Source organism: Brachyistius frenatus, unplaced genomic scaffold (assembly GCF_029030835.1).
Source record: "Brachyistius frenatus isolate BFR_SWC_R1_liver_20210118 unplaced genomic scaffold, ASM2903083v1 Contig_32, whole genome shotgun sequence".
Classification (NCBI taxonomy): domain Eukaryota; kingdom Metazoa; phylum Chordata; class Actinopteri; family Embiotocidae; genus Brachyistius; species Brachyistius frenatus.
The window spans coordinates 2,404,392-2,430,053 of record NW_027210631.1 but is presented as its reverse complement, the minus strand read 5'-3'; the positions used below and the strand labels follow the sequence as shown (position 1 = coordinate 2,430,053).

Below are 25,662 nucleotides of genomic sequence, written 5' to 3'. Positions count from 1 at the left end.
GTTGATGCCAAGATCGGTTTATTAGACTCACAAAGTTGTTTCATTCTACTTTTTGTGGTTTTATTTTCAGGAAAACACTAAACATACAACTCACCATTATTGATGAGTGTAAATTTGACACTACATATCTAAAACTGAAGAGCATTATTAGGTGGCATACTTCAGATTTTCATTCTCAAGATCATATTTTTGACCGTCTATTTTCTTTGGTCTTCTCAGCCATGTCCCAGTGTTGCATGGGCCTCGGCGTTGAACTCTCACCCCTCGCAGGCGTGGGACAGTTCACAATCTGTCAACGGCTCCAGGGTGGAGCCGTGAGTAGCTCAGGATGTAGGCTACATGCTGGAGGCCTTCGGTTACTGGGACAGGCTGTTTGGGAGTTTCAGTCCCTTTCGACGCACAAAAACATACAGCAGTTCCCTTTTGCACCATTTTTCTCAAAGCCTCTGACTAAACAAGGCCGCTGTCCTCCTCCGCCCGACTTCCCCACGCCGGCCTCCTTTGTTTTTCCATCTGCCGACATCTGTCCTTTTAGGTCCGTTCATTAACGTTCATTACGGTCACTGAGGAGGATCTTGCTCTTAACATGTCCCAGCTGTTTCGGGTCCTTTGCCGTCTCGTTCTCTGTAATTTTAAAAGCCGTGAATCTTCAGGATGGCTGACCTACATACTAGACAGCAATGCCCCGTCACTCGGGACCTCCGCTGCCGCAGAGCATGAAGGAGGACCCGCAGGCTCACCGGTTAAAAATGACTGTTATGCGTTTCAAGGTATTGCAAAACATGTTGTCACTTCGGGTGATCGATTTTAATTTACGGGCCGCTGGGCTGTCTGGTTTGAACAAGAGCTTTACACGTGTTCAAATGTAAACTTTCAGCTCCGCTAAGAGGTTCTGGGTTTTCCGTCTCTGCACACACCCACTACATAAACACCGTGAAGCTGAATTCCTTTCTTTGTTTTTTTTTTTACCATGAGAATATGTGACTTCTTTTGTGTACCACTAATAGGACGCGGATGAGTCATGCAATGGGGACAAGACCAAACGGCCCCTCTGGGCTTCATTTTTGAACAGTTATCACTGTTTCTATTTGTGTCCGCTCCACCGAACCTCATGTTATGTGAAAACTGCTGCGTTTACAAAGGGTCACATACTTATGAAAAAAAAAAATCGGGGGTACTTCTTCGAGTACTTGATGCGAACCAGGTTGTCAATTGTACAAGCATGTGTCCCAAAACAACATACTGTATACACATCAACAAAACACGGGAAACCGTTATTTGTTCTCAGTCCCCTACCGATAGCCAACATTACTTTTGCGTAAGCACGAACACAATTGTTCAGTACGTTATCTGCATGAGTATAATTGTAATGACCCCTAAACTTAATTCATTCGTCATTTTAACCCAAACGACAGGAGCCCCTTTTCCACTTCCAGTACCGCCTCAACTCTACTTGCTTTCGGTGCCAGGTAATAGATTTCGTTGTCCAGAGCGGATTGCACCGCCTCAATGCGGCTTCGTTACTATGGCAACGCCGCACCACACCGCCATGACATCATGTTCAACACAACACACGCTCCCTGGATCCTTTCATCAGCAACCAGACATGTCTTCAATTGACCGCAGCAGGTTTTGCAGGTTGCCATCAATCAAATAGTCCAGAAATAAAACGATTCTAGGTGCTAAAGTAGCTTGGCTGATAACTACGGCCGGTTTGTGGAGGAGGTCCTGTGATTCTGATGATCCTCTCTGACCAGTCGTGGTGTCTTCACGACACCTTTTACTATCGACTCAGCTCCCTTGGAACCTCCATAGAAGTGATTTCAAAAATACTACCGGGTGCCTTCGACAGCTTTTACCCGATGGACAACAAAAGAAACGAGGAGAGTGAAGGCGGTACCGACAGTGATAAAAGGGCTAACGTTTCCCTTCCCATCCACAGGCCCAGCTTATTGCTCAGATTTCAACACTAGACAGGAGTTTTGGGACTATATTGGATTTCCAACAAATACTTTATTCTAAGCACACCGAGACTTTTAGACTCTCCCGGTGAGTTAAAGAGACGCAGCTAGTATCGATGAGGATAGATGAAGGCGCATGACGGTCTGCTCTGCCTACACTAACAATGGAGTTGGCCACAGTCCAGGGGAATTGGTCAATCCTCAATGAAGAGGCAAGGCGTAAAAACTAGGGGCATAGAGTAAATTATTAGCTGGGATAGTCTAAAGTGTGAACTGTTTTTAAACCATCAGAATCTTCCTGTTAGATTTTGTCAAAGGAAGAAGATGCATCATCCCGGTCGGTTTCTTCAAAATCTGACCGCAGCCGTCTCAGAGTCACGGTGTATGGACCGCTGGACCTTCAAATCTGAGATAACGGGATTAAGTTTCCATACATATGTACATTATTGTCTTCACCTTTTAAGTACTCTTTGAAATAGTTTCAGCATTTTGTGATGTTGGCCTGCTAGAGCATGCACTCTGCAGTTTGTGAACTTTTGCCCTCTTCGTGCAACGCAGCATGGATTAACAAATGCCGCGAGAGGATTTTCTGCTTCTTCTTGCCAGCGTGTAGGCTCCCTGCTTTGTCTGGAGACAAAATATGAAATGAAAACCTCTCTTCCTATGGCTCAGGGCAACCCGGGAATCTCACAGTACTCTGCTGCATACATGAAGAAGTAAACATTTTTGCTGGAGCCGGGCCGAATTGAGCAATTAGATGCTCATATCATTCAGAACGGAGTGCAAATAGACTGACAGCTACTTGGCAAATGGTCCTTCACGTCAGCCTGAAAGAGAGGGAAAGAAGGAGAGAGAGAGACATGGAGGCAGAAAAGGAGGGAGTGTTGGTGGTTGCGGTGATGCTCTCAGTGCTGTGTACTGCTATTGTGCATCAGTCATTGCTGGAGGCCAAGTCTGTCAGGGCAGAGCAGGGTTTCCCCGGAGACCTCACCCTCTCCGCTGGAATGCCCAGGAGGAAATTCAGCCCCGGGGAGCGAGCGAGGGACGGACGCACGGACGGACGCACGCACGACGGACGCACGGACAGCCTCACCTCACACTCTGATGCGTTCACTGTACTCTCTAGTCAGGGCTACTCAGAGACACGGGACTAACTGATGAGTAACCTGTATGACATCACCACAACAGCTCAAGGAAAGGTTCCTGAGGCTGACATGACAACATCAGACAATTAATCAGCAGCTTTTTGGTATTTATTTAATAATAAATTCCATCTTCTCAAACGTGAAGATATGTTTTTTTTTTTTTTCTCATTTTCTAAGATATTTTGGAAAAGGTTTGAGTTTGTGGCAAAAGATTTGAAGTTGACTTCTTAAGCTTCTGAAGATGAAAAAAAAAAAACATGTTTTATTTCATTCATGGTCCAATGAATGAGAAAAAATATATACTTCAAGGTCTAAATGTTAAAAAAAAAAAAATTAAATAGAGTTGAACTTGTACAAACTTGAAAAAAGATTTTTAATTATATCAAGCTGAGAACCTGGCATCATATTTAATATATTAACAGCTTCGCAAAAATCAATACAATACGTTCATCAAAATTCAAGTACTTCCAAGTTTGTTTTTTTCTCACCTATATTCCTTTTAGAGCTGTGAATGGCAAGTTCTTGTTTTCTTCGAGGGTTACGTTTAGGCATTAGCAGTGGGATGGTTAGATAAAGCATATCGGGATCAGAGCCAATCAGAGTCTGAGCAGGCGCGAGTCTTAAAGAAATGTGGGTGGGAAAAAAGTCATGCCTTTTCATTTCGGTGCCCGTTCTAGGTTGGATCATTTAGAGGGACACACTTTTAACTGTAGACTGCTTTGATTGGTTTTAAGTTTCCTTTTAAGATTACAAGGCAAACCTGAGCAAACCGTTTCCATTTTATTAGATTTTCGACATTTGTTTTCATGCGGAGCCGAGTTTGTAGCCACCACACTGTTTGCAAATTTTTGGTCTCAACCAACTCTTGAGGAAATTAATAAATGCATCACAGCGTTCACAAACTGCCTGCTGCTGTTATCAAGGTTGACGGGAGCAGTGAGTGATATCCAAAACAGTACGAGGAGCGATTGAAGGGTTTGGAAACTGTCCCTGTTGCGCGTGAACAGATCAGAGCGCGGAGGGTAAAACAACAGCCGTCATGAGTAAAGATTACAGGTTAAGTCACTTGATCAACATCAGCATCTGTGTTACACCGATTTCTTTTTTTTTTGACCAGTTAGACGTCTGCATTTCCTCAAAATGAATTCAAGCTGAAGTGGCGCTGTTGGACACCGTGGAGGAGATCCGGGGTGAATCACAGACGATGCTTGACGTGTTTACAGAAACGGGGCTTTGAGGGAGTGAACAAAGAGAGGTGGTAGGAGCTGCACCAGAAGACGACTTGCCCCTCGTAGAGAAACACGTCACACCTTACGTTTAGTCATGTGTTCATTGATTTTAAAAACATTGATGACAGATGCTTAAACTGTCAGAGTACAGAAGAGCTTCTGTCTGGGGATGAGTGCAGCCTGAAATCATGTACTTAACGCCCGGCTGCACTGGATGGTGAGAGAAAAGGTGGTGGACGGTTTCAGTTTATTGAGATTACTTTTCTGCTGAACATCTGCCAGTATAACAAAGTTGTGCTGTCACAGGTTTTGCTCCAGATAAAGCAGCTCTGCTGGTGACAGGCAGATAGAATCAAATCAATGTTGATATATGGAAATGTATGAAAAACACAACACATCTGTTCAGAGTGGCCGCTGGAAGACTTTTGGACGCGTGTGGCTTCAAAAAATAAAACCACGATTGCATCTGGAAATCACTACAGGGTCATAAAGCAAGTCAGAAATTTGGCCGGTGCGATTGAAACTTTTTTTCTTTGAGCAACTCAACACAAAGATTTCAAAAGCAAAGCAGCATAGAGTGGACCTGTTCCCTAATGTTCATAAATCAGCCGCAGTGACTGGACTTCGCTGCCAAACAGAAGGTTTCAAGGTGTCCTAAACACCCACCATGTCACAGACACGTTGCCAAAGCAGCAGCCAAATAGTCGGCTTTTTTTACTGGTTTTATTTGAGCATTAACTGTTCAGCTGCTGCTTCAGGATCTACCTGTAACATCTGAAATGGCCTCTGAGACTCCGTGGCATTTCTCATATTAACAGGCAGAGAAAGGTCGCAGATTTACAGTCACATTTTGAGCTTCTTTTTTTTTTTTTTTTTTTTAATGATGTCAGTGTGGACATGAGAACATTGAGAGTTGTGACCTCAGTGATGTTAAAGCAGCCGCAGAATCACAGACACTCTCAAAGCTGACATTTACCAATGATGAGATCTTTGAAATGAGTCATCAGAGAAAGGATGGCTCTGGAGATGAAAGAAAATACAAAGGGCTTCTTTCATATAACTCTGACGAGGCAGTAAAGTCAAATTCTTCATTTTATTCCAACGCAGATCCCTTGATCCTGTTTCCAATGTATCTTTGGATGTGGACAACCATCACTTTGATGCTGAAGAAACTGTGATGATTCTCAGTTAAGTTCTGCACTTTAAAGAAGTTTCTTTGATTTCTGAGCAGATTGTGATGGATATCAGGAATTAACATTATATTGTCTGAAAGTGTAATCACATTATTTCAGTGTGTTGATATCTGATTGATTTAATCTCTGAGAAGAAGCTCCATTTTTGATGCAAAGTGCAGAAATGAAGCACCAAGTTAATAACCACAAAAAAACGGCTGCTGCAGCTGCTGACCACGTCAGTGAGCGACGACAATAACTAACTTCCCCTTTGCACCTCTCACTATCATCGCCTCGTGTTTCTCATTGCACACGTCCGAGGTTTAAACCTTGAACTGGATACTGACTGATTATTACTTACAGCTCGAAGATGAGACGTGCAGGATGATGTCTCACACAGTCCAGGTTGGTTTGGAATGAAATCAAAGTAATGAGAAACAAAAACACTGCTGAGAGCAGCTTTCACTCGTCTCTTCCAGAGTGAAGAATTAAGTTACAGCAGTATGGGACATCCTCTCCTGTCAGCGCATAATTCATCATAAAAAGATCTCCTAAATCCACCTAACATATATTTTTTTTTAGAGAAATCATCTGAGGGTGAGTATTTCAATCTGTTTGTGACTGATATCCTGCTTTGCTTGAGCGGCCTGGTCCATCAGCAGAGGAAGACTGTCTCACAAGAACCTCAGAGGTAATCAGATATCACCATCTGCTGGTTGAAGCGCTTCACTTCTACGTCCAAACCTCAAAGCCTGAGATGAACAGATGAGTAGTTCTCTATGAGGCTGTGACTGAACTACAGTGCCACCTGCTGGCTACTCATGGAACAGATATAAGTTAAATAAAGGGAAATTGTTATCAAATCTGATCTGATTTGAAATATGTATAGTTTTAAAACTAGACGATAATGATGTGGAACACAGACTGTCAGAGGACCGCTCCCTAAAATCATAAACCGAGCCGTGGAGTTCACAGTTTATAGGAACAACCATTCGATAATATAAGCACCGGGTTGGAACTCACTTTTCAGGTCCATTTTCTGAGTCTGAATTCTTTTACCAGTAAAAACAAAACAATATAAACTGTCAGGATTATTTCATGCAGTCTGTAATATTCTTTTGTGTTTAAGATGTTTAAAGTTCTGGTGAATTAGGGAGTAAAAAGCCAAACAAGCAGCTCTGTAAAACAAACATCCACTTATCTCCCATTCAGATTACATTTCTACTAAAACAAGCGAAGTTATCTGTCAGCGGATAAAGCAACAGGAACGCCTGTCCTATCAAATGCCACGTGTTTATCTTCTTTTCTGAAAACTGCTCTGAGAAAAAAAAAAGAAAACTGTAATTAAGACAGACAGATAAGCAGTGTTGTTTGGAGTCTTGCTTTAAATGGGGAAAAAAATGTCAAACATTCCCTCCAGACCTGCACAGAAATATGTCTGAAGAGATAATTTTTCACATCACACACTGGAAAGCGACTGGTTTACAGGCTGCTGATTGGTCCATACTGATCACATGACTACTTGCCAACAGGTATAAAAAACAGTCTAAAAGCAACCATTTTGCACTTGACCTGGTGAAGGCCTTATGGCTGAAATACATAGACAATGAGACATTAAAGGCTTTTTTTAAATGGTTCCCCTCCTGAATTATTTCTTCAACAGACGAGTTGTGATGTCACAACATCCTACTTCTACCTCCAGTAATCTCACCACCTCAGACTCAGCTTTCTAGTCTCAAACCGAGCGAAGTAACAAGAAGCAGAGCGCGTTTTTGACTGGAGGGACACTTTTGGTGTTCACAAGAACAGGAAGTGCCAACGAAGACAATCTGCCACCCATCACAAGATAATGCAATTCCTCGACAACAAAACCACGAGCTGCGAATCAAATCCGCTCGTCAAAATATGATGAAAAACGCAGCATTACAAATTTCACATATTGCAGGGATGTTGCACTAGATTGCAGTATATCGTCGTCAAGTCATTGACAGAAATAACTTCTCCTGGCGTGCGCACACACACACACAAAAAAGCACTTGTCAAAGCCTCCATAATTCTGTCTTTATTTATGTAACGGAGTTTGTTGCGGTAAACATCAAAACCGCGGCTGCTCTCTCAGGAGAGAGGAGGCTTCTTCAGAGGAGCTCTGAGGGTGGATCATCCCCCGACGACTCATTTCAGAAGGGAAGAGAAATCGGTCCTTTTGGGGATTTCAGCCAGCGGGCTTAAAAGAAAAAGAGGCCACCCAAGCTTTTGAGAAAATTGAGAGCAATGTTGGTGCTTTAGACACGGCCGTCAGCGCTGCGCTTTAATTCGGTGATCATTTTTAGACCCCGACCTGACCCCCTCCCCCCCGCAGAGAGACACGTTTCTGTACGTAATGATCCCAGCTAATTCTGCAGATAAATTCAAAGGGCTGGAACCGGCTAATAACAGCCTCGCTGAGGTCGGTCTACCGGCAAATGCCAGGCAACAAGAATAACAATTCGTGAAATACAAGAGTGGTTTATTGATCCACGAAGACAAACATGATAAACTGCAGCTGCGTGTCGTGACTGCAGCTCTGGAAATCAATACCTCCACGGTGTGGAGCAAAAGGCAGCTCATATCCATCTCTCACATTCATGAACTGCTGGTGAGAGATGAACACATCTGTCCTCATAAAAGCAGTTTTATTGTCATGTCATCTCCACATCAAAGTACTTTCCTCTAGTTGGCAATACAGCTTTTATTCCAGCAGCTTTCCAGAGCAACAAGCCTGCTCAAGCAAAGGACGTATGCGTCCCTCACGGACAATAAGAAGTCTCACTCCTTACAAAACTCAACCCAAATCATTTTTGGACTTAGCACGAGCTAACAAACAAAGGCAAGCCAATGAAAGACTCATTTGTTTACTTCTTCCAAACTAGCAAATTATAGCAATACTTTGGTATTTTTGTTAAATTCACCAACTTTCTTTCTTAAGAGTTAGAAGAGAATATTAATATCACTTTAAAGTCTGTGAATTATATATTGAGCAAGAAGCAGTAAACCTAACGTGGCATCCAGAGTGGAGGCTGCTAGCACGGCTCTGTCCAAGCTTCAAAAATACACTGAACAAAATGTAAAAAAAAACAATAATGCCTGGGGACTTAAATATTTTGTGAAAGAAAAAAGGATCCTTTCACCTACAACAAATACATGTATTCCCAAAAATCAAACTATGGGTCTAATGATTAAAAAAAAAACAAAAAACAACAACAAGCTGGTTCAATTTAATGAACAAAAATAGAGTACGTGTAAATTTGTTTGTGCTGACCTACCTTCCACAGGTTCAACTAAAGACAACTCAAAGACATGTCCAAAGAAGGGCAAACTTATTCTGTTGAAAACTTATTCTGTTTAAACACAGCTTCCTTTAGAGAAGAGAGTTTGATCTGTCATCTACTGCTGGAGGTGTAACTTCCACTCAGTAGGAACAACAGGTGAGAAAAGATGATCACAGGCGTTTGAGGAGATTTTCAAGGGAACAGAAGTTGAAATGAACTGGAGCTGTTTTTTTTTTTTTCACCGTGACACTCAGAAACAAATAACTCAGCTCAGTTCAGTGTTTGTTGAACTAAGGGCCGATCCGACTTATTTCTTTAGGAAACATGCAGCGTAATGTGAAAGTACTACACATGTGCTCCAACCATAAAAGCTTCCGCTCACCAGTCTGTGTGCTGATCATCGATCACCAGCAGGACTTTGGGTTTGCGGATCACAGGCTTGGCCGGCTGACTGCTTCCCGCAGAGGCGCCTTCAGCGGCTGTTGCCGCCGCTGATTTAGCGTGTGCGGCGGCGGCGGCGTTCTGAGCCATCTGTGCGCTCTTCACCACGCTGGAGAAGGAGCTGAGGAAGCTCCCCGTGCCCGAGGCCAGGCCTGGGGCCGGGCCTGGGGCCGGGCCGGAGGTCGGGCCGGAGGTCGGGCCGGAAGCCGAGCCCGAGCCCGAGCCCTGGGTCGGGATCGGCATGCTCGGGGGCTGCCGCCTCTCTGTGGCCGGGGAGGCAGGAGAGGAAGTGGACGAACCCGGAGGCGTCGGCCTCTGCAGGTCCATCATGTAGCCGTTGGGGAGGTTGGCCACAAAGCTGCTGTCTGACAGGCGCCGGCGAAGGTAGTTCATGGTGATGGGCTGGTGGGTCGGTCAGGCCAGAGGAGGTGAAGGGGAAGAACGCCTGAAGTCCTGCGAAGGGAGACAGAAAGGGTTCGTTCACACTAAGATTTTATCTCACCCCAGTATCTATTTGAACTTTTTTTTTTTTTTTATAAAACATATTAAATCTGCATGAATCAATGGAAAGATGTTGAAGGAAGTTATTGTACAGCGTTGAGCTCACAGTCAATCGGTTACCTCTAAGGAGCATTTTACATTCTTCTGACTGATTGTTTGGCTTTTACAGCCATCAACTTTCATATTTTGGTTCATTCTATCCTCTCCAATCAGCAGAGTTTCCAACCATCCAGGCAGATGTAAAGTACCCTGCCGCCATTACATATCTTTGTCAAAAGTAATGATGTGTAGATAAAGTACAGGCCGATATATAAAGAATATCGGCTGATGTATCGATATCGAAATCTTTTTTACCGCCTTATATCGACATCTGCCCCAGAAATCCAGCACTGGTCAGTTACATTTTTAACAAGATAATACTTTATGTCAGAGTTGGGTTTACGGTTTGCTGCGCTGCCGCCAAGTGGCCAAAAAATATACAAACGCAGGAGAAGATAAACACTCGGAAAAATGCAGCTACGTTATAGATTTTAGTTCTTAAAGTGAGTGAAATGAGATTATTACATCGTCACAATAACGGCAGAATTTTCTTCAGGGCTTTCAGCAGACTACATTACAGTGCATTACTGCACAGCTTGGATTTTATGGAACAGATGGAAGTTGTTAAAAATATGATGCTTTCCCACTTTCTCATCTTCACACCAATTAACAAACATCAGATCTCAGGTGGAAAAAAAAAAAAAATCAATCAGATGTGGAAAACACTGAGGTGTCAGTAAATGTTAAAAAAAAAAAAGGAGATTTTTATCACGGCTATGAATCTCCTAAAACCTGATTTGCATAAGATCAATGTACCCAGGCAGGGAAAAGGGGGACGACAACCGCTGGCAAATAGTTCAGTGACGCAGCAGTGATGATGCAAAGTTGGATGAGATTCACAGCTCACATCTTTGTGAAGCAGATATCTGCCGCTGGAAGAAAGGAAACGGTTATATAACACATGGAGCCCAGCGTGGCAGGGAGGAAACATTCAAACAGATGAGCTATAAAACTGCAATGACGCGAGCGTACTAGCAGAGGAGGGGAAAGGAACCTTTAAACCTGATTAAAAGTAGGCCGCGCTCATAGTGAATGGAGCTCGGATGAGATGAAAGTGCCTCGGTTATTGAGGAGTCGTGTCTCAGGCGGATGTGCCCGATGTTTGGGGCTGCGTTTTTGTAGTTAGAGGGTGAGGAGGGGTGTAACGCGCCCTCAGCAGGAGAAAGGGGATGCGAGGCAAATGTTTCATCTTGACAAGTTAATGTAGCGGGGCGATCACCATCAGGAAGCCTCTGAACGGAGGGAGTGTTGTAGCTGCTGCCTGATCATCTGCAGGCAAGAAACTGAGCTGAAAAACATGACATCAGAGCCATTAGAAACTGTATGCTGCTGTTGCTGTTGGCGGCCGTGCTGATCTTAGCTGTGAGCACGGACTCTCTCCAGACGGAAAGACAGCGAGCCGTGAAATACACCTCGTTCTATTTCAGTGAGGTCGGCGAAATATCAGCAACGCCTGTGAGTGTAACACAATGCAGTTCAGCAGGGACACAAAAAGTGACCTTGAAGTTGAATCGACACCTTTCCACAACAGCTCCAGACAATAACAAGCGCCTTCGCCTGAGCTCGGCGTTCGCACTTCACAGGTAACTGAGCGAACACATCCGGCAGTCACAGCATTAGTATTCGTTTGGAGTCGAGTTCGGGGCCACGTGGTAAATATAATTGTGCCTTCAGGCAGCTCGAGAACTGAGAAAGTTCCCAAAGTGGGAACTGAAACATTTCATCATTGAGGGTGTTCAGAAAAAGCTGCCAGAAAATCTGCTCTGTTTCAGCTGTCAGGAAACAGAGAAGAGAGAAACGACCTCATCATCATCTACATAAACCAACACGAAGACCAAATGTCACTCAGGAGGTCTGCATCGCATGTCTACATGGGGTGCACAAATGTTAGACTTAAGCTATGTTCTCATGAGCAGTCCAACATTCCCTCTCCAACTGGGACATCTGAAGCTCGTCAATCATCCAGATCGTTGGTGTCATCCAAAGGCAACTGGACCTGCTTCTGAACAAGTTGGGTTTTTTTTTGGTCTCTACCATCTCCTGAAGGAAATACAGCCGGTTTACATAAGCACTTCAACAGTGCCACAATTCTTGTAATTTTGCCTCTTTACAATCCTACAATGTTTGAAATGAAGCAATCAAGGTGTGACTGAAGAGCAGACTTTCATCTTTAATTCAAGAAGTCGAACTGATATTGCATGAACTGTTTAGGAATTACAGGCATTTCTGAGTCCCTCCGTTTTAACGTAATTGGACAGTTGACTGACAAGCAGTTCAATTGTTGAATTTGTATTTGGTATGTGGCAGCTCTCCATGATTGGCCACCGTTCAGGTGAACTAATCAAACTTTTGGTACATTTTTAGAATGAAGCAATGCACTGGTGATCAAATGGCCTGAATGACCAAGAAAAACAACTTGAGTGGATGATCGTTGAATGCTTTCCTGGGTAAAGAAAACCCCTCACCACATCTACTGAAGATCACTGTGGAGGAGATAAGCCGATCATTCACCTACCATTTTAATTAAAATGGTTTAAAAGCTCCAACAGAAAAAAAAAAAATTCAATATAAACACCTCAGTCAAAATAAACAGATTGAAATTTCCATCGGATGCAGAAGTAGTTCGTGTTCAGACTAATGAAGGCACATTGTTGGACAACAATGGAGCACCGTGCCACAGAACAATTAGCTCCATCAGTTTTGGCTCCGCAGGCAACAACGCTCAGTGGTATCACTTCGTAATTAGTTATCTTTACACGGGGTGAGTTGACAGTAATGCAAATACAGAAAATGATCAGACTAATCCTTTAATTCTTGAGTTTGGGGATTCAGTGTTTCGCCCCGAGGCATTTCACAAGCAGAGATGTTTGTTGTCACGAGGAACAACACCAACACGGGAGATGGAAGACGCCTTCCAGCCTGAACCGAGCATCCCATCACAGAGCGAAGGGGAATTCCTCAGCGAACTATCTTTGGGTGTCAACCAACACAAGGCTCATAGGGAGCGAACAAGCAGGGGTTACGCCAAATTACATAACACTGCTGGAAAACAGAAAGAATAGAGATGAACAACAAACAGTGGCAATTACAGCCACACAGCCACAGATCGCCGGCTCTGTCCTCTTGGTAACCGCTTGATCCCATCAGACAGATAAGGAGCTGTCTGCTGAAAATCACTATCTTTACACCACTGGCACATTCCCCACTCTCTCTACACCCCATAAGCTGCTTTCATCTCTGTATCTGAAGCTATTAAACCCTTGAAGGCTTTGGTTCTCTCTGCATGTGGACCCACACTGGGAGGAATCCACAGGATCCCCGTGCTGTATTACTGCTGACCTGCTGATAAGGCTTTGTTAAGAAAGAGTGACGAGTACGAAGGGCAGACAGGGTGCCAGATGGACACAACAAATCTCAAGTTTATATCATGCTAATCATATACAGTTCCTCCAGGATTTCGTTGAGGTTTTTTTCGTGATCAAAAATGTTTGATTTTGTGGCGGAGTTTCTTAAAAATTTGCGATGAAATTTGCAGATTTTTAGGTGAGTTTTTCATGGTAAAATTGCAGGAATAAGGAAAAAGTGGAAGAAAACAAAAAAAGGTTTTTTTTTTTTCTGGGCCGATTGTAATCAATTCCTGTGATAATAATCATGCTGCACATCACAGAAACATTTTTATTTGAATCTTTTAATGAACTTACAGAACCACAGGGCTCAGAGACAAACTGTGACTAATACAGAATACAAAGGATACATCTGCTGTCAAAATAAGAGCTTCAGATGCTGTTTCTTTAGTTGTAATTGGACACATAGGCCTGCTGTACGTACAAAAACAAAGTGCAGTGTCTGACAACTTGAACCATACAGTAATATGACATCACTTCCTTTGATGAGAAGCATTGAATTCGATCATTTTAATTTTAAGACCACATTTCCGCAAACCCCGTCACGTCCGGGTTTTCTGCTTTTCCTCAGTTATTTGTGTTATTTGTCTGAAACGACTACTTTGTGACTTTCAGCACGGCTTCTGTTGAAGACCTTTATAGCGGAAATATCCCGGGAGTCTAAAAAAAATTGCAAGCTCCCGCACATATTGCGGCAACCGTGTGGCCGTCGTGGTCAAATCATATTTGAAGCTCAATATTTCCAGACTGCGCTCAGCATCCTCTGATTGAAAGCCAACGAGTGGCTCAGTGAGCAGCGTTGAGAGGAGATCTGAAACTCCAGCAGCAAACAGGACTGCGGCTCAGCAGTAATCACAGGCTTGGCTCTGTAATGACGGGGGAGGGCAAGATAATACCACAGCAGACTCTCGGACCCCCTGCTGATGTACACTGTGTGGGTTTTTTTCTATCTTAAAAAAAAATGGTGTAATTGGTCTTCAACAAGAGCACGAGGAGACACAGCAGCTCCCTCTTGTTCTGTCACTTTTCACATCCTGTGTGTGAATCTGTTGAATGCAGCACATATCCTGAATGGCTGAACTGCGAAGTTACGCATCAGAGCCCGACACAAACGCTTTGTGCCGTCCTCTTCGACCAGCCGATACTCCTGCTCACGTTCTCACCATCACATGACGAACACTGGCCGGATGTTTATTTTCTTGATGACGAGCGGCTAACTTGATCGTTACGACTGCAATCTGAAACAAGTGCTCCTCGCGGAGGTTTTGAAGTGTCTCTACTTAACACCGTCTCAGCCTGAAAATACATGCAGCTCGTGTGAGTTTATAAATAGAAGTGTTGGGTATTGGTGAAGAGGAGCACAGATGCCCGCAGAGAACCTCCACTATTTTGTATTTCTGCTTATGTTAGACATAAACTAAAAAGCACGGAGTTTATAATTGGCTATTGTTATTGATCATCGCAATCAAAGAGGCAGATATCCAGTTTTGGGGGAACCGTACTGCGTCCGCGCTCTTTTCAGATGAAGTGGATGGAAGCCGAAAGGCTTCGTCAGACCGTGACCTTCAGCGTGTGCTGGGTCGGTTCGCAGCCGAGTGTGAAGGGGCTCAGATGAGAGTCGGCACCTCGAGGTCTGAGGCCAGAAAACGGTGGCTCGCTTGGTTAGGACGGAGTGAGGGAGCTTAAGTATTTCGGGTTTTTTTTTTTTATTCACGGGTGAAGTTAAGATGGAGCAGGAGACTGTCAGGCAGATCTACGTGGTGAAGTACGCGGTGTCCCGTCGTTGAGCTGGAAGGCCGAGCCTTCAATTTACCAGTCGATCTACGTTCTGACTCTTACGTATGGTTGTGAGCTAGTTTTAAACTTAAAAGATCTGATCCCAGATAGAAAGGCTCCTGGTAACGAGCTCTGAGCTGCTGCTCCTTTGCATTGAGAGGATCTACGCGAGCTGGTTTGGGAGCTGGTTTGATGAGGACGCATTCGGGGTGCCTTCTATTAGACGTTTTCCGGGCATGTCAAATTAGCAGGAGACGCTGTTGTAGACCCCACAACATGCTGGAGAGACTACAACTCTCAACAGCTCCGGGAATGACTTACGATCCCCCAAGAAGAGCTGGAAAACCTGCCCGCGGAGAAAGACATCTGGGATATCTCCCTCTAACGTGCTGCCACCACGAGCCAACCTTGGATAAGCTCCAGAAAAAGGATGGACGGGTTTATCCGAATATATCGACATGTATCTAAAATGATAGCTGCCTTCAGCGTCCCCTCCCGGGCTCTAAAACATACGAGCCTCTTCGCGCCCCACACAGAAACACTTGCGCAGTCATTGTGCAACACGGATAAACCGGAACGAGCTTAGAGGGATCAGCGTGCGCCTCCCCGCTGTGCAGCGTGTCACCGCGAGCGGCCGAGCACGGCCTTTATTATTCATGACGGTCTAAGCTGAGGGGCCGGGGGCGCAACCAGTCGGAGCGGAGGGTCGCCGGCTGGACTCCGATCGGAGGGAGGCGGAGCGATTTGAGGAGAGGCGAGAGAGCAGGAACGAGGAGGTGGAGGTAACCTGCCCCGAGGCATTCTGGGGGATCATGAATAAACGTGTGGGACTCGCTGCCAGATGGACGCTCGTGACGAGCTCTATCCCGGAGATTTACAGTGAAAAATTCCTGCACTGTTGTCATGGTTACCATAGATTATATTTATCAATCGTAGCGGTCAGTCAGTCCGTCTGTCGTGATTGGAGTGACCTGCGACACAACCGGAGGACGGTAACCAAGTAGTTCCTGCCTTTCCCTGTTTGTGAGAAACAGTTTGTTTAACATTTCAGGAGCAACCACAAGATACAGAGACAGATAAATCTAAATCTAAAGGTCAGACTGCCATGAAGTATACATTTGATTGCTCAGATCCTTTTTAATTGTCTACCTCCTGCAGTACCATGCTGCCTTCAGGCTCGAAGAATAACGACATCATATCTGTTTTTGCTTCGGTCCAGGACTTTCACATGAATGTAATTGGGTTTAAAACTACGAATTGTTTCAGGCTTCCTCTTTCTTTTTCTTTTTTTTTTTTTAGTATGATGCTTCTTAACCGTAATATAAATGAATTCACGTACAAACAGTGAACTCAAACTTGCCAGCGTTTCTGCATCTGCAGGACGAAAGCAGCTTCAGGTTAGTTAGACTGTTTGTAAAATGATTCTTCTGTTATTTTTCAGTAACTCGTCCACGCTAGCTTTCAGCCATGGAAGCATCTCGTAACGTCAGTCGGTTTCTCATTCGGTCCTCCATTTTAAATCAGACTGAAATATCTCCACTGTCAACTTTGATCAGTTCCGCTTAAACATTTACTTGATTGTCAAATTGAATACACGTATTGCTCTTTTATGAACTTCAGCTCGACGGTCAGTTGCAGCTTTTCACGGGATCTTGACTCGACTAACAAAACATGAACTCAACCAACGAGACCGTTTCTGCCTTCGAGTGAAGTTTGTGAAGCTGCGGCTCCAATTAACTTCCGCTTTGTTTTTCACCGCTTGAGGAACTACCGTCATTTTCTAAATATCAACAAACGGTATAATGGTCAATTGCAACGTACTTGTTGATAATATTTGTCACGTATACCAAACACAGACTGGGCTGCTGGTTGTTGTGTATCGTACGCTCTCCGATACGCACACTGTTCCTTACACATGAAAGCAATTCAGACTGTAACAATAAAACAGCATCAGACGAGCTACAGCGTTTCTGCAGTCGCCTAGCAACCCGAACCTTTTTTTTTTTTTTTTTTTAACTTTCAGTCCTACATGTGGGGCACTGGCCCGTTTAAGTAACACACGGCGCTTACTTTTAAGGGAACAGCGATGCTGACATTATGACTCATCATTGTGTGCCGAGCGCTCTTCCACCTTCTTCATGTTGATACGAGGAGCACACAAAGAGGCTGAAAACCCCGACGGAAGCAGCATCTGTAGCTCTGCTCCAACCGACTGTCACCAGGGATTAATAATACAGAAAATAAGGCTCCCCACTTAAACAAACCAATGATTGAAGTCAGAAAACATTAGACATTTTTTTTACTCTGTTATATTTAATGCAAGGTAATAAAGAAGTTAGATTATATAATGTGTGTGTGTGTGTGTGTGTGTGTGTGTGTGTGTGTGTGTGTGTGTGTGTGTGTGTGTGTGTGTGTGTGTGTGTGTGTGTGTAATCAGTTGAGACGATTGTATTGTGCTGTCTTACGTGAACCTCTTTTAAGTTTTGGAAGCCACTACTAGGATTTCTATACAAAATTGATATTTAATGATGGTATTATAATTCAATTTAACTTAAAAAAAAAAAAAGAAGAAAAAAAACACAAAACAAACTCATCAAATGTGAAAATATAGTTTTGCAACATCTTTTCCAGACCGTTGATCCACAAGATTCATTATGTCACTGGTCAACAGAACTCAGCGTGATGCCTCAGCGCGTCCTGCATGTTTTCGTCTGTACGAGACGTCCACAGCAGAGACGCTGTTGACTTGCCGTGGGAGGGTGCGTGGACTCCTGGTGCTAAGTTTAATCAGCCTTTCCAAAACTAGTAAAACGGCAGCTTGTGAAGACACTATTAGACCTGCACTGTTGATTTCAGTGCACCAAAATGCAAACATGCTGTGAAACGCTTTCGCCGCTTCTGTTTTGCTTGTACTGGTATTTTGAAACAAAGACGAGCAAGCCCGAACGTCTCGAGGCGACGTGAGCAACACCAGATCCAATGATAATTTAAAAACCATGAAGCTCAACAGCTGACGTGAAACTCTTCCTGTGTCGCCAGCAGGAACGCGAAAGTCCTCCTTGAGCTGTGACTCGCGACGACTGCACAGCCAGAACGTGTTCGGCGACACGACGGTCTCGGTTCGCTGTGAGTGTCCGGAGCAGCCGCGACGAGCTGCTGAGCCGAGGAGTCACGGGCCAGTCACCACGCAGTGACCTCACCGCGCTTCTCACTGCAGACGCCACATTAGCTCACGCTCACACACACACACACACACACACAAGAAGACACAGGGCAGACCTTCCTCTCTGCCTACACCAGCTGGACCACTGCAGAGAGACACGTTCATTTGAAACACTCTCAGAAAACCTTCACAGGAAGCAAAGCAACAATTTCTGACCCAGACAAGAGATATTTGTCTTTAGACTGAAGCTCAATGAATGAATCGATAGAACAAGCTCATACAACCGTATGTTTTAGCATTTAATGGGAAAATGCCAGAAGTGTAAAAGGTCTGACCTACAAAATGTTGCCTCTCAGCACTTCAAATAAAGACCACACGGCAATCTATTCCCTTCGTGTCTTAGTTATGACTAACGGGCTGTCGATGAATCATTACCATATAAACAGCATCAGCAGCGTGTCGTTTCATTCAAAACAAACCAGCCCCCACATCACTACAACTTGTTTCTACGGCGTAGCTTCCTCCCTTTACAAAGTCTGGTGCACATCAAGGAGAAGCGGCTAATTAAGGACAAAAAGGTCACTGGTATTTTGATATTCATCGTTTAGCCAGAAAGCGGGGATCATTAGAGGCTGCCGCCAGCCTTTCATGCTGAGGAGCATCTGTTGGTAGAAAGGTAGGTAACTGGTTACGGACACAACACTCGTGTCTGACTCCTGATGGCCTCATTAATATTTCAGGCTGTGTATTTGGGAGTATAGCATAATTATCAATCAATATTCAGAGCTCAGCTGCAACACCGCACCCGCTGTCTATCCATAGCTAAATACTGAGATGCAGTAAGTGTGTTTGTGTAAAAAATGTTAAGCCTCTAAAAACTTGACATCACATGATAAGTTCTGTTGACAACATTCAATATTTGCAGCGATCGAAATAAAAATAAAATTAAATAAAATTAAAAAAAGTTAAAATATTAGAAATATTGTTAAGTACAATAAAAACTCAGCTAATATGCTCAATTATTTTGTGTGGGCGTGGTTTGGTTAGATTTGACTGACAGCAGCCAGGTAACGTAAACGAACAACCGCCGTCATCAGATTCTATCGGAATATATTGCTGAATTCTGATTGGTTGACAGAAAGCTGTTAACCAATCAACCGTCACCGCTCAGCTGCTTTAGGTGACGTAGAAGAAGGAAAACAAAGAGAGTGAAACAGCAACAGCTGTTGATTTTAGCGAGACTCTGGTTAATAAAACGTGTTTTTGGAGCATTTACTAGAGACAAACCTCTAAAAATTCACTGTTTATTATCCATTTAGCGACAAACTGCAAGTTAGCGTAGGGGGATCAATTAGCTCGCAGCTAAAGAGATTGTCCTCGTTTGTGTTTGTAAAGGTGAAACAGAGAATATTGTACAAATGACAGCTTATGTTGAAATACTGGGTGTGTAAATAAGTAACGACATGCTTTAAAAAATAAATAAATAAAAGTCCATTAAACGGGGTTCGTAGTCCTATTTCATACCGCTTAGACTGCCTTGAGTCAAAAACACGAGTAAGTGCATGTTTCAGCTGACTGGGAGTACAAAACATTTTCTAATACTATTTTTTTGTTTACTTTCTGACATTCCCATACGAACAGGACGTTCATTTATATTCAAAGTGGTGACTGTTTTCAAACGTGTCTTATTAGCGTGCATGAGCTTCATCGGGACTACAGAGCAACAGTTTGACGTCTCCGACATGAGACAGTTCGTCCGATGAAGGCTGACGTCTGCGCCGACGTGCAACTGACTTTTATGATCCAGCTGCACAGTCATGACATGGACCCCCCTCCCCCCCCCCTTTCTCCTCCATCCTCCACCTCCACCTCCTCCCCTGAGCGGAGGAGTGACCGGCTGGAGGCTGCAGAGACTCGGCGGGGGGAATCCCTGCACACACATCACAGAGCTGCTGCGGACAAACAACTCGCAACACGTCTCATCCCGGGGAGGGTGCAGAGGGGCGAAGACCCGGAAAAAAGAAACGCTTGATAGTGAGAAGCAGATGCTCTTTTTTTTTTTTTTTTTTTTTTTCCTGCATAAGGCACCGATAGCAGCAGGAAAAAAACACACACACACACACACACACACACACACACACACACACACACACACACGCGCGCGCGCACACCGACAGAAGGCTGGAAACAAAAGGTGGGAATGATGCTGGGAAGAAATGCGCAAATATGCGCAAATTTACCTGAACAGTTGTCAGTGGGGTGATGAGCAAGTGGCGGAGGATGACCCTTCTTCTTCTTCTTCTTCTTCTTCTGATGCTGCTGCTCCTTCTTCTTCTGCGCTCAGGTCCTCCTCAGCCTCCCAGCCAAGTCCCCCCTCCCCTCCTCCTTCTCCTCTCTCTCTCTCTCTCTCTCTCTCTCTCTCTCTCTCTCTCTCTCTCTCTCTCTCTCTCTCTCTCTCTCTCTCTCTCTCTCTCTCCACAATGCATGCTGGGAACGTGAGGGGTGTAGTGGATTCATTACCGCAGTCGGTCAACGCAGCTCATTGGCCGACAGGATAATTAACCATCTAAAAAACAAAAGAAAAAAAACCCGCAAAAAAATGATATCAATAAAATTCCGTACTTCTGTGATTTATCTGAAAGATCTCTTAAATATATTCCTATCAAACTGAAAATATATATGATCTATGTAGACTATATATTGGCTGATTCATGTGTATAATTTGCTTTCTTAAAACGAATATTTAAACATTTTGTTTAAAGCCACGCTCGTCAATATTTTTTTATATTATTATCAAATGTGGAATGTGAAAAGAGCACAAGCAGTGACCAACTCCGTGATTTCATGGTGTGAAGAGCTTTCAGATCCTTTACTTATTAAAAGTACCGTTACTGGGACTACAACAATACTCCATGACAAGTTACAGTTCTGCAGTGAAAGTTGTACTCATGTAAAACTGGCCTACAGTCAGCAAAATGTACTTCAAAGTACTCAATAATGGAAAACAAATAGCAGGAATTTAAAAAAAAAAAAGAGGATTAATCGATAGATTATTATGTGGATTATTGATTTATTGTTTGATCACCCTCCCAATGCCTGAGATAAATAAATTAAAACAAATGAATCCTCACATTTAAGAAGCTGTTTGACATTTTTGCATGAAAAACAATGATCATCTAAATATTTTCATCCCAATTTATGTCAATGAAGTGGTCAGTTAATTGTTTCAGCTGCACCAGTATTTAATATTGGGTTGTTCAATTAATGAAAGATTATCTTATTATTTTATGCGCTGGAATGTTTGGTATGGAAAAATCTTTGATATGAGTAACCAAAGCTGTCAGATAAATGTAGTGCACCAACTGATTATGTGACCAAGACGCTGTTTGGTAACACAACCAATAAATCAACTGTTTAGATCAAAGTTAATATAGTGCCAAAGTTAAGTTTACTGCTTGTTGTGGCCAATAATAATAATAATAATAATAATAAATTATGCAGGTTCGTAAAAGGAAAATCAAACTCAAAAGTGGTGTTTAATTAGGAGAAAGTGAAGTGACCCATGAAGTGTAACACGTAAAAACAAAACACAACATACACTTCTTTGTGTGTAAATTGTAGGTAAAGTTTTTAAGTTACCAAACATGTAAAACATCAGTCATGTACCCAAATAGTTTTAGTCCCCGAGCCTCACCGACCTGCAACCGCGTCACAACGTTTCACGTTTTATTATGGTTACCGTGGCAACGAAGGTTACCAGCTTGGCAAACTAACCAAGCTGGTAACGCTTGAACGAAAGGTGTCCGACAAATCGTCCACGTAAAACCCTCGTCCCAAAGTAACAGATGAAGAAAGTGAAAAGATTGAGGAATCTGTCGTGCCGATTATCAGCAGAGCTGAATATCTGATGAAGGCGTTCAGGTGGAAAAGAAGAACAAATCGCGGCTGTCGCTGACGTAACCAAGGGCAACAACAACATCACGAGTCGCTGTTTGTTCACAGTTTGCTTCTGTGGAGTCAAAAGTCAGTTTCTTTAAACTGTAGGCCGATGACGTAAAGGTGCAGGATCTCATAAAAAAAAAATGCTCGATCATGTCTTCACTTCAAAAGTTCATCTGTCAGAATGTCCGCTGAATAACAGGAACACGAGGAGTCTAATTATGACTTTGCACTCTCCGGTCGGTGTCTCAGACAGCAGCATCATTAGCACAAAGCCGGATTAAGACAGCTTTTAATGAATTCATGGATAACGGTGAATGAATGCATCGTGTGGGGGCTAATTCCACTTTAATGAGAAGCTGTGGTCCAGCTCGCAGCCCTCTGGATGCAAACACACACAGATGCTGCGATGCCAACTAATTAATTCCACTGTTTATGTTGCACTGCGGTAAAAAAAAAAAAACCCGTCATTGGTGTGACGATTATTTATAGACACATACATGAATTAACTTTTGGATGTATATTTTATTCATTGATTCATTTCAGCTTCATGTGAACGTGTCGGTGAGAATTCATGCCGTGTCTCCTCCTGCTGAGGATCCATTTATCGGCCCGGGAACATCCCGCATCAATCTAACAGCTGTTTATGCGAAGAAAAAAAAAAATGAGAAAAGAAAAGACTGCATCCCCAAAGTGCAGTACTAGGATTGTTACCTCATCACACATCTGCATGCAGCAGCTGCACAAGAGCAGACCCTGGCAGGAGGGTGCAGCCTCAGAGGATTGTAGTCTCTTATCTGACAGCAGTGGTATTGTTAGTGCGGCTCTCTTTGGCCTGTTCACACCGTGAACATGCGTCCTGCACGTAGACTTTATATAAAAGTGTTCGTAGCTTCCGGCTCTGATGAATGAGGCCGATGTGGAAGTGCCTTTCAGCTCCAATACCACCGAGGGCCACTAGACGTTTGCTCCAAAAAGCCTCCGGCTCCATAGACTCCCATTCAACTTCTCTCATGGAATTTGAAGTCAATAAAGTTATTTCGGTATTGTTGGTTAAAGTCACTTTGTTGTTCGTTTTCTGGCCGTCCATCTGAAAATAATCCCGTCAAGTATTATAAAATAATCTTCAAAAGCCGTGTTTTTGGGGGCGTGTCTGTTTGAGTGACAGGCCTGTAGTGCAGTCAGGTTGCTCGCTCCTCCCCGGCTCGCCCAAAATATGCTCACTTCTGGCTCCAAAATTGTAAGATGGTGACGGGCGAACTTCGAGGCTTCAGAACGGGCAGACGGATGGGTGACGTCGCTGTCGGCTGCCGCTTGGTCAGAAGGCGGAGGATAAACATAATGGGAATACTTGACCTTGAACTCTCGACCCAGCAGGATCTCTGAAAGCTTTAAAAAGACAAACACAGTAACAAAGACCATAGAAGAGACACAGACTTACAAGCTGCTATCATACACCTTTGATAGGCAGCTGATCAATAGGTTCGTTATTGATCTATTGAGGCTGCACGTACAGTAAATCTGCTGACCGCAGCTGTTACTGAATTCACCACAAACATTTTCTGAAACTCAACAAAAACTTCTCTTGCTTCGGGCCAAATAAAGATCTGACTCACTTCCACTCACCCTGGGGTTTTGCAGCCATGGCGTTCTCGCATCGGCTGGAGCGAAACCACCGTGACTCAGCAGAAACATAAACATCTCCAACACCAGGAGGGGTGCACATGAACAAAGGGAGTCATGTTTAATTCATAAGCTCGTACAATGCAGGAAAACCAGATTTCCCCATATACGGAGGGCGGAAGCTCCCGGCAGCCGGCTTTGGAGGATGCAGCTACAGCCTACCAGGAAATAACAGCCACAGCAGCCTGCCGCGGGCACGCATCAGACAGGAAGTGGCTGCTTAGGCTGCTTAATGTCAGTGGATATTTACTGTCACCGGGTGGGCTGTTGCATCCTGCAGGGCACAGCTGCATTTCCCATTGGACAGCTCCAGCTTAATGGGCAGCCGACGCGTAATGAAGCACGGGCGGCGGTTAAATGGATGCAGCGGCGGTGACAAGAGGAATCTATTCTCGCCCTGGGAACCGTCTCTTTGTGATCTAATGTACAGTCAGAGGTGTTTGTCTTTTTTATAGTGTAACAAAAAAAAAAAAGACATGTTTTAAACCAAAGGGCAATAAGTGCTTTTAATTAATAATGTGCAGCAAACCTGTCAGTCCACCACGACTGAATCCTCTCATATTGGTCTTGTTATCATTTATACTAACTGCTCTAAACTCAAATTATACAGAAGTTTTAGCTGATGTAACATTGAATGAATTAAAAACATATAAAATCAGCTGGCATCAGGTTAAACCATTTTTTTTTTCAATTCATTCAGAACATGAACAACTTCACCAAAACACCACTGTCACCAGAAACTGTAGGCGCCACCAGGTTCCAGCTCATTTACAGAACTGGCAGCATGAGACTGTAAGTCTGACATTCACTCACCTTTTATCTCCACGTTTTGATCTCCAACAAGTTCTGAGGGAAACGTCTGTTTCTTCAGTCGTAAACTGCTTCACTATGTTCCACAGCGAGCTGGCAGCTTTGTCCGTCTGACATTTAGTGCTGAGCGGGTAACTGTCACCCAGGGTGTTCTGGCTGGACACAATGGAGCCATAAAACTCTGGAAAAATGTCATATTGTGAGATTAAAGCAAACAAGTGTACAAAAGATGGTGAGGAAAATCCAAAACAATAAGCTAAAAGAAGCTAAAACGCTCAATGGAAAATAAGGGCAACTGCAGAGTCAGTTAATAATTCTCTGTCACCTGTTCAGAGCACATGTGATAACGCTTAATATGAAACTCTTTCATTTTCAAAATTTGGTCTGAACCAAGCCAATTTATTTTTAGTGATTGTTATGCCCCCATGACGGTGATAGCTACAGCCAGAAGGTCAAGGGTCAGAGGTTAGGGTTACTGTGACTTAACACCTGCCCCACCTTTGTGAACGTGTACCTGGTTTGATTGACATGTGTGGGATGCAGTCAGGTCTCCAGTAAAGGTGGGCGGGCGTAGCGTCACTGGCTTCTCAGATCCAGACCTCGCTCCTCCCCAGTGTGGTCACTTCTGGCTCCAAAAAACTGCCAAAAGGTAAAACTCAACGCTTCAAAATAGTAGTTCACAAAGAAATAGGTGAGGCCATGACAGGTTGCCAGATTTTTGATTTTTTTTTGTGTGTGATTTTATACACTTTATTAATCCCCGAGGGGAAATTTCTTCATCAGAGATCAGAGAACATAAAAAAAAAAAGCATAACATAACGATAAATAGTTTTGTAATTGTGCAAAAAGTCTATTTGGTACAAATAAAGGTTTTGAAGAAATTAAGGTTGAATTAAGGTTGAATATACAACAGTACAACTCACAGGAAAAAAAAATGATGTGCATGACATCACTCCAGTGAAATCCCACTTTAACATGCAAACATATTCACATTTATACTGCAGGAAACACAAGAGCTGCTTGTGTGTGTG

The 25,662-nt window shown here is 43.6% G+C and overlaps 1 protein-coding gene across 1 annotated transcript in view; it reads right to left on the bottom strand.

The window, feature by feature from the left end:
- The window catches only part of syn3 (synapsin III), a 112,422-nt gene extending 91,854 nt beyond the window's left edge, over window positions 1-20,568 (bottom strand). Inside the window, exons 1-2 of the mRNA XM_069700093.1 lie at window positions 20,440-20,568; window positions 9,198-9,709 (exon numbers count right to left, since the gene is read on the bottom strand). Of these exons, the coding sequence (XP_069556194.1) occupies window positions 9,198-9,649 (452 nt within the window). The 5' untranslated portion in view covers window positions 9,650-9,709; window positions 20,440-20,568. The remainder of the gene's footprint in view (window positions 1-9,197; window positions 9,710-20,439) is intronic.
- Between the last annotated feature and the right edge of the window lie 5,094 nt (window positions 20,569-25,662).